The sequence below is a fragment of the Rhinichthys klamathensis genome, unplaced genomic scaffold, assembly GCF_029890125.1.
Source record: "Rhinichthys klamathensis goyatoka isolate OS25496 unplaced genomic scaffold, OSU_Roscu_1.1 h1tg000309l_1, whole genome shotgun sequence".
Taxonomy (NCBI): domain Eukaryota; kingdom Metazoa; phylum Chordata; class Actinopteri; order Cypriniformes; family Leuciscidae; genus Rhinichthys; species Rhinichthys klamathensis.
Window position 1 is genome coordinate 780,471 of NW_026606827.1, and position 9,682 is coordinate 790,152.

A 9,682-nucleotide genomic window follows, 5' to 3' on the forward strand; every position below is an offset into this window, starting at 1 on the left:
ATTAATTTAAAGTTAAATAATTCATTATAACTAAATGTATAAGTTGAAATGCTTTGACATTTGAATTACAGGTATGCACCCTTGCTACCTAAATTCAATTTCAGAAACCGATTTGGAATGGAGGCTGTAGATTTAACACTACAAAAAACGAATCTATTACAAACATTAATAGTTTTGTGATTTGTTTTCGGCCGTGTAAAGATTTTATTTAGCCTATAGCAGCTGCAGTTGATTTTCTCTTACCAATGTAGGCTACTAACTCTGAGAAAGTTATTCAATAGGGCAAGTACACAACAAGAAAGGGGGTGAATTTCCTGTTTGCGTGCTGATTTAAGGGACAGAGGTGGCAAACGACATTTGATCTTTTTAATCTTCAGTTGAATATCCGGGTGTGGTTTTTCAGGATCATCTCACAGTCCCAGTGGTGTTACTGTTATCGCTGAAAGAGTTAATCCAACAGTTATACAATATTTCTGCACGTCCGACGCGCTTTATCGAGTCAGTGTTTCCGCCTTTGCAAGCAGCAGCATGGGTAAGTTAATTCACTTCTAATGCACGTTTGACCATTGCAGAATTTTTGATTACACTTTATTTAAAGCATTCTCATGTTTAGTATCCAATAGCTCCAGTTTTGAGGAAAGTGTTGCTTTTCAATTTCAAGTTTTCAATTCTTTAGGCCTTGACTAGCCTACCTGTCAAAGTCATTAAGGTAGAATTCGTGCAATATTGAAGCTGCGTTTTAACATTTTTACCGATGCATGTTGAAGCCTTTAAGGCCCCATTTAATCGAAATCGAAGTTGTTGTTGTTGTTGTTTTTAACAGTGCGGGTGGTGCTGACGATTAACGTTTATACAGCAAACACATATATGTGTTGCGGTTCTTTACTCAGTTTTACTTTATTAATGTATCTTGTGCGTGCAGTAGTGCAATACAGAAGTAATTATGTTAATACAAATAATAATAAACAAATAAAAAACGTATACTACAACATTATTGATGCCCCATTAGACTCCACAAGGAATTGACATAGACAGACCTTTAAAAAAAGTTAGAAGTTTGCTTTATTTTCACAACACTTTTCATTCGGAGATAGTTGTTCAGTGAGGAGGCTGACCTTACATGCATTTGTCTGGCTATCAGGGGAAGGATGTTGAGCAATTCTTGGCAAGACACGTTGTCTCCTAGATCGTAACATTGCCCATCTGTTGTAGTTGGTTTGCATTTGTATGTGTATTTGTTTACACGTCTACAGAACAGTAAAATGTATTCCAATAGTTTACTTGGCCAGGCATCATTCATGCCTTTTAAGAATGTACACAGTGACGAACTCATACTCATATGCTGCTCTATGCAGGCAAATAGATCATCACAAATCCCACTTTGAAATAATATATATTTTTTTTTTACTTCATGCTTTTATTCAATCTCTCAAACTTTTATTACGGATGAAATGCTACAACAAGCAACGTTGGGTGTATACTTCCCAGATTGCAATTGAGTTGAGTTTGGCCTGCTTTAATTTTTGTGAGTGTAACTCACATTGTGATTTACACTGTGACATTTGTTGTCCGCTTACAGCTTCAACTTGTTCAGGATGTGGACCAGGATATAAAACCCCTCTGGATGCTATGAAAGGTGAGTTGCTTTAAAAGCGCAAGGCAAAATATTCTGTGAATGAAAGGTTGGTAGAGTATATTACCATGAGTTAGTACTTCATAGTTGCAACACACCTACACTACTAGAGATCTACTGTCATCATCTGATCTGGCAGCTCCTCCTCCTTACCACCAGAGGTCCCCCTTACTTGTAGATTGGCATTGTTCTGCATTGTTTGGTTTGCCTTCTGTTTTTTACAGTCTATGGTTTTACCTCACATTTGCCCTGTCCAAATACCCCCACTGGTGGTGTTTGCACTTGACGCATTTCCTGTATTTGGCCCAAGTGTTCAAGTAGGCGTGAAGACTGCAAGTGTGTATAGAACTTTTGATTACCTGATCGGTTGGAAAAAATGAAAGTGTTTACAGAGCTTTTTTTATTACTATTATTTTCAATTCTTTGCATTTTAAAATAAACTTCTAAATGTCTGTTCGGTATTCGCTATGTAACTAACAGAAGACGTGATTTTAAAATTGTGTCTCTTCTAATTAAGTGATAAAAAGAAGCAAATTTTGTACAAAATACACATACCCTACTCATCTTTATGTTTTACTACCAAATTATATGTAATATCGAATTAATTTAACTTACAGTGGAATGTTTCCCTTTATATCTCGAGATAGTGTGGGTTTAGTGTGCATTAAGGGCACTGCACTTTGGCATTTTTAAGACATGGGACTTGCACTTACTCACTCTCTCAAGTGGCCAAGACCGCAAGTGTGGATTTGGACAGGGCAGTTGTCATGTTGCATTTAGTGTAGTGAGCCAGGGTCCTTACCAGTGCCCGAACTCGTGTGCACAATATACTGGTTCAGACATAGGGAGCTGATTGACGCACCCGTCTTTTTTGATTTTGCTTCTGAATTTACCTTCTTCAAATTTAATAAAATCCCTTGCCATACATCATAAACCAAAGTCATTATGTATAGATCACTGCGCCAAAAGAAAGTAACTTTGAATAAAAACAGTTTATAGTCAAACTATAAAATGGGTGGGGGTTTGAAAAAGGTAATAATACATTTCTATATGATTTTAAACATTTTATCAGACAAAAATGCTTTTAAGCTAATAAATTGCATTGTCACTTACATAGGCTATTAGAACTTATAAGCATTAAATGATAATAAATGTAATTGATTAAATTCATTTATTTTATTTAATATATAAATGTGATCGATCTATCGTGAATGGGAAAACCAGTATACATTTTGTCTTTGCAAAATTTGTTTTTTAATACAGTTTTTTTTATATATTTAAAATAAAATTTCAGTTCAACTGGCTATATGCACTGAATGTAAATATAAAATGTAATTATAAATGTATATATGCATATGCATATATATAAAAAAACACCATAATCACATTCGTTTTTAAAATTGAATAAATCTATTATTTTTATTTTGTGCATTTAAGCTTGCAAAACTCTTAAAAAGCAGATGTTAAGTGCAATTCATCAAATGTTTTAGACACAAATAGTACACCCTTTAGGAAATTAATTATTAAATGATAGGAAACAAAGATCAATAAATGTTTAAACTCTAAACTTAAAAATAAATTCTTCCAACAGGTCCTCGAGAAGAGATCGTCTACCTGCCATGCATTTATCGCAACACAGACATCCAGAAACCCGATTATCTTGCAACTGTTGATATCAATCCAAAATCTCCCAATTTTTGCAAGGTAAAAGCAAATATGATTCAAAACTAAAACTGTTTTAGATCAGAGTGTGTGGCAGCAACACATTTACTTAAATTATTTCCTAGTATAACAGTTACTATAGTAACATTTTCTCCATTTTGTGATGGTCTAGGTGATTCATAGGTTGCCCATGCCCAATCTGAAGGATGAATTACATCATTCTGGTTGGAACGCCTGCAGCAGTTGTTATGATGATTCCTCCAAAAGGCGCAATCGTCTCATTCTACCTTCCCTGATCTCCTCCCGTATCTACGTCGTTGATGTAGGGACGGATCCTCGGGCTCCACAGCTTCACAAGGTTCACAAGAGTCTGTCTATATAGAAATACACACATTTGGATGGTGTTAACTTAGTAAACATCTGGGTTAGTAATTTGAGGTAGTAAAAACTCCTGAAGGGCTATTCTTACTTCTATGCATACACTTGTGATTTTGATCTTTTAATGCTTGCTAAAGTACTTAATACTTCAAGTTTGGTAAACTCAGACCAGCTAATTTGTATCATGAAAAAAAAACTTTTGACCAATGGATGTCACAATCTAAAAGATGAACCACTTGGGTGAATATAATTTTTTTTTTTTAAGTGAATTCATATCATCTTGATTTAAAAGCTCTATTAAAGGAATAGTTCAGCCAAAAATAAAAAATTATCCCATAATTGACTCCTTAGGCCATCTTAGGTGTATATGACTTTCTTCAGAGTTATATTAAACAATATCCTGGCTCTTCCCAGCCTTGTAATGGCATTGAATAGAGTTTTTGAAGCTCCAAAAAGCGCATCCATCCTTCATAGAAAGTAATGCATCCATACGACTCGAGTGGGTTAATAAATGCCTTCTGAAGCAAAACTATGGGTTTTTGTAAGAAAAATATCCATATTTAAAGGGGTCATATAATGGTACATGCACTTTTTCAAGTTGATTGTACTGAAATGTGTGTTGGCAGTGCCTCTACACAACCATCATAAAATGATAAAAATCCATCCAGTGTTTTTGTTTTAATCTCCTTATATGTTTTCCCCTGCCTCAAATCGAGCCGTTCGACCGTGTGACGTCACACGGTCGGACGCCCCTCCCGCGATTGTTGATTGACAGCCGCGTTTCAACACAGACCCGCCCTCGCTCGTGAGAGCTGTCAATCATAGTCTGCGCGGACCGGCGCGGTCATTGTTGATATGCTGGAGCACTGTCTATGAGCAGAATGGCGTCTAAGCGATTGTGGTGTTCTGTTCTTGGGTGCAATAAGGAACACAGCAGTCATTTTAATGTTCCTAAATCCGAACCGCTGAAGACGCAGTGGCTGAGTTTTGTTTTCGAAGGGAATATTCCCCACGAGCAACGTCAATGCTCTCATGTTTGCGCGAATCATTTCTCAGCAGACTGCTTTATAAACGAGGGTCAGTATGAGCTGGTTTTGCTAAGAAGCTGCACCTGAATAAAGGATCGGTACCAGCTATTCGTGTTCCTGCTGAACCTCCAGAAGAACTGAAGTGAGTGTAACGTTTTATTAAACTTTATATTAATATTTATATCTTTGCAAATCGCTAGCTGCACGCTTCACGATGAATGCGTCTAAGGTTTACACTCAGGGTACGTTACGGCATGTTTTCTATGTACGACGTTCTCAATATAATTCATAATCCCACGTTTATAATGAACAACGCGTTATGGTTATTGTGTTACAAACGTGTACGCACAGAACAGAGGGGCGGAGTGAGCACAGCTCATGATCATTTAAAGTCATATGCACTGAAACGGCGTGCTGAAAACAGAGCTGTTTTTGACCAGGTAAAATAAGTGTTTTCTTACAATACTAATGAGAATTTTTAATTAAAGTATATTACAAACTTTTAATTTAGACCCTAAAGAATCATATTAGCTTGTACAAAAATGGCATTATATGACCCCTTTAAAACTTTATAATCTATAATCACTGGCTTCACACGCGAGACGAGAGAGTCGAGTTCCGGCAGAAGGGTGACCTCTGACCCGACGTAGCGTAAGCTTAAGTGAGAGTAGACTTGTGAACGTGTGTGTGTGTGGCGGTTGCCGGAAGCCAGTGATTATAGTTTATAAGGTTTTAATATGGATATTTTTCTTACCAAAATACTCTTCGCTTCAGAAGGCATTTATTAATCCACTGGAGTTGTATGGATTAATTTATGATGGATGGATGTTCTTTTTGGGGCTTCAAAAGCTTGGGCACTATTCAATGCCATTACAAAGCTGGGAAAAGCCAGAATATTATTTAAAATAACTTCGATTGTGTTCGGCTAAAAGAAGTAAGTCATATACATCTAGTATGGCTTGAGGGTGTGTAAATTATGGGATAATTTCCATTTTTGGGTGAACTATTCCTTAAAGTTTTGCAGCAAACTGGAGTGCATTTTAGCAGTCTAATTTTATTTTAGAAGCCCAGAAGCATGACATCATGTCCTGTTGCCTTTATTGATTGGGGTCCGAAGACATTTTTTTAACGTCTACAACAGAATGCTTTGACATCAAGAGTGACCACCCCTTAATACATGACTGTTGACTCTGAGAATGTTTTGCTCTTGCCAAACCCGTGAATTCTTTCCATCTCTGTCCTTCTCCAGATAGTCGAGCCCACAGATCTGTTCTGGAAATGTGGCCTTGCCAACCCCCACACTTCTCACTGCTTAGGCAGTGGTCAAATCATGATCAGTACCATGGGCGATCCCTCTGGCAATGGCAAGGGTAAGATGCTGTGTTTACCTCACTGTATTTACAATACACACTAGGCTTACTTTTTGTTTGTGTTCATTGTAAGGTGGTTTTGTGTTGCTGGATGGCGAGACTTTTGAAGTCACTGGCAACTGGGAGCAGCCAGGTGAAGCAGCACCGTTTGGTTATGACTTCTGGTACCAGCCTCGCCACAATGTCATGATCAGCACTGAGTGGGGAGCGCCTAAAGCTTTGGGAAATGGCTTCAACCCTGCAGATGTCAAAGCTGGTATGTGTACGTTCAACAGTATGTTTGATGCATCGCAGCCGACTGGGAGTGATGATCGGATCTGTTTGCAGGTCACTATGGGCAGCGCCTCCATGTGTGGGACTGGACCACACACAAGCGGATTCAGACTCTGGATCTGGGGGAAGAGGGTGCTATTCCTCTAGAGATCCGGTTCCTGCACGACCCTGCTGCGGCTGAAGGATTCGTGGGCTGTGCGCTTCAGAGCACCGTCTACCGCTTCTACAAGACTCCGGCAAGTACATAAAAAAACCTTTCACAGTTAAAATCGTATCTAGCCTTTTTATAAAGGCTAAAACGTGAACGTTAAAGGCCTTCTTTTTTCAGTTTTTAGGCAGTTCATATTTTTAGCTTCAAATTTTGTTTTACAGAAAGGGGACTGGGCTGCAGAGAAAGTCATCAAAGTTCCTAGTAAAAAAGTGGAAGGTTGGGCTCTTCCTGAAATGCCAGGTAAATGCTTTTGGAAATGTAGTATCATTTTTTTAATTAATGGAAATACTCATTCAAATTCTTATGTACAATGTGATTTCCACAAAAAATCACAGCTGAACGGAGAAAAGAAAAAGAAACAGAAATATACTCTAGTAGATCAATAACTCCCAAATATGATGATCCCCTTGAAAAGGACAGAGGTGGCTATATATTTTTGTGTATAAAGACCCATTTATACTCTGTGAAAAAAATATTACGTGTGACATTAAATAATTGGCTTTTTTAAAATGAAATTTGGATAGTTGAAATTTGTCATTGTACTAAAGTCTAAAGAAATTATTAAAATATTCTGGTATTAAAATATTGTGGGGTTTTTTTTCTTTGTATTGTTAATGTGATGTAAGATTTATCAACCTTTGACTGTTAAAAACTTGGCCTGTCAATAAAATAGTTATTATTATAGTTATTAGTTTCTTATTTTAACTGTTTTTTTTTTAAACGAATTAAACTGTAATATTAAATGTAATAAACGTTTAAAAAATCTTGTACTAAACATTGATATCTAACAGCCCTGATATCTAACATTACTACGTTTTCCTTGGACCACAGTTTTACAATCTGCTATAATGGCAAAAAGTGAAAATATTCAAATAGTGTCTGGAGATTGTGTATATTATTTTCTATATTTTTATAGTGTAATGTAGGATGTATAATACTTTTTAAAAAATATTTTATGGGATTTATTTCTCAATTTTGGACTCGTTTTTAAAAGAATGAAATTGTAATAACATGAAATTTTGTAAATGTTTAAAACATGTCGTAATAAACATTTAATATTTGAAAATACATTTAGTAAAACTTTTTTCTTTCTCTCAATGTTTTCCCCCTTTTGGATTTTCCCTGGATCCCAGTTTGACAACCTGCTATAATGTCAAAAAGTAAATAAAAAAAAAGACACCGTTACTCATGTTTTTCTTTTTTTGCCATAGGTCTCATTACTGATATCTTGATTTCATTGGATGATCGCTTCCTCTACTTCAGTAACTGGTTGCATGGAGACATTCGACAGTATGATGTCACCGACAGGAGGAATCCACGTATGGTTGGTCAGGTAAGACAACTTCCGATTAGCAGAATCAAGATTTGTCTTCATTTATAGAATCATGTGAACGACGAATAAAGTGTCAAAACAGCAAACCGTGCATTTTTAATTCATGAAATGCTTTTTTGAGGTCTTCCTTGGTGGCAGTATTTTGAAAGATGGACCAGTGAAAGTATTGGAGGACAAAGAACTGGACAGCCAGCCAACCCCACGGATACTGAAGGTACCTTTTCATTTCCAAGTATGCTTCATGTGAGCGCTGTGTACAGAGTTAGACATTTGAGTTAGACATTTATGCAGAGGAAAGCAGCCTAAAGCTGTTGGCAACTAACTAATTGACACATGACCCAGCTTAATGTCCTCCAAATCATTAGGTCATACAGAGCTAAACAGAGCAATTAGAGCACATCCTTTGGTGGAGGTTGAAATGTTCCTTTCCTCATCAGGGAAAGCGGGTACAGGGAGGTCCTCAGATGCTTCAGCTGAGCTTGGATGGAAAACGACTGTATGTCACCACTTCTTTATACAGTGCCTGGGACAAGCAGTTCTACCCTGACCTTGTCAAGTGAGACAAAAAAAATTATAGTATTTTGTGGAAGTAATAATAATATAGGTATGAAAGCTTGTTTTCGCCACGGAATACATTTTTTAAAAAGGTAATTGCTACCTTTTCTCTCACAATTCTGAGAAATAATGTCAGATTTACGAGATATAAAACGTGTAATTCTAACTTTATAACTCGCAATAAGTGAGTTTACATCTCATAGCTGACTTTATAACTCAATTGAAGTTCTGTATATCTCACAATTCTGAGGGGAAAAAATCTGAATTGCGAGGTATAAATTCTGACTTTATTTCTCAGAATTGTGATTAAAAAGGTGCAATTACCATTTAAATTCTGTGTTTGATTTGATTCTTTTTTTCAAAGAATTAATTGAGAGATATAAACTTGCAATTCTGACTTTTTAAAATAAAGTCGAAATTCTGAGTGATAAAATATAAATATAGGTATGAAAGCTTGTTTTTTCCATGGAATTAAAAAATTAAATGGGTAATTGCAAGTTTTTATCTACCATTTCTGAGAAATAGTCACAATTCTGAGATAAAAAAGTAAGAATTGTGAAAAAAAAAAAGAAAAAAAAATTCCTTTTTTTTTTTGTGGCAGAAACAAGCTTCCATGGTATAGGTCAAGCATTATAGACTTGTAAAGGCTGTTTAAATTGTTTCAGAAATAACCTCTGATTTGTTTATTATGCTCTTATTTCACTTTAGGGAGGGGTCAGTCATGATGCAGATTGACGTGGACACAGATAAAGGCGGCCTGAAGCTCAACGAGAATTTCCTTGTGGATTTCGGAGCAGAGCCAGAAGGTCCTGCTCTTGCTCATGAGCTCAGATATCCTGGTGGAGACTGCACTTCTGATATCTGGTTATGAAATTAGGGCCAAGCCATCATGTTCCTAGGAGCAGAATTATTATTCCCATATTCTCACAATTGAATGGAGTTATATCATCATTTTACAATCATGTTTAGTCTTTGTATGGACCAAATCCTTAATCATATTATGTGTCTATTAGCGATTCCAGGAGTGAATATGTTGTAAATGACATCTCAACTACAAAAACTTATTTTGATTGTCTTTGTACTCTTTCTACTATTGTTTTAAATACACATTATGTATCCCAATGAACTCAAAGGATGTGTTGTTGTAAGGGTTTTCCAAATCAGAATTGCAAAGCAGATTTTAAACACGTGATGCAGGGGCAAAGAGAGAGGACACACTCACCATTACTATAAGGGCAC

General features: G+C 36.4%; 1 protein-coding gene across 1 annotated transcript; it reads left to right on the forward strand.

Annotated features, from left to right (window-relative positions):
- The first annotated feature begins 377 nt into the window (after window positions 1–377).
- selenbp1 (selenium binding protein 1) lies at window positions 378–9,441 on the forward strand. Its single transcript, XM_056270882.1, has 12 exons — window positions 378–532; window positions 1,580–1,636; window positions 3,225–3,337; window positions 3,468–3,653; window positions 5,951–6,071; window positions 6,145–6,327; window positions 6,399–6,584; window positions 6,721–6,795; window positions 7,767–7,888; window positions 8,010–8,102; window positions 8,326–8,444; window positions 9,152–9,441. Exons 1-12 carry the CDS (start codon window positions 529–531, stop codon window positions 9,312–9,314), a joined length of 1,422 nt encoding a protein of 473 aa, XP_056126857.1. The 5' UTR covers window positions 378–528; the 3' UTR covers window positions 9,315–9,441.
- Window positions 9,442–9,682: the final 241 nt, after the last annotated feature.

What these genes read in the sequence shown, in the direction of transcription:
- selenbp1 (XM_056270882.1), top strand. An exon ending in AATCTCCCAATTTTTGCAAG is followed by an intron (nt 3,338 to 3,467) that starts GTAAAAGCAAAT and finishes GTGATGGTCTAG; the next exon opens with GTGATTCATAGGTTGCCCAT. An exon ending in CTTCTACAAGACTCCGGCAA is followed by an intron (nt 6,585 to 6,720) that starts GTACATAAAAAA and finishes TTTTACAGAAAG; the next exon opens with GGGACTGGGCTGCAGAGAAA.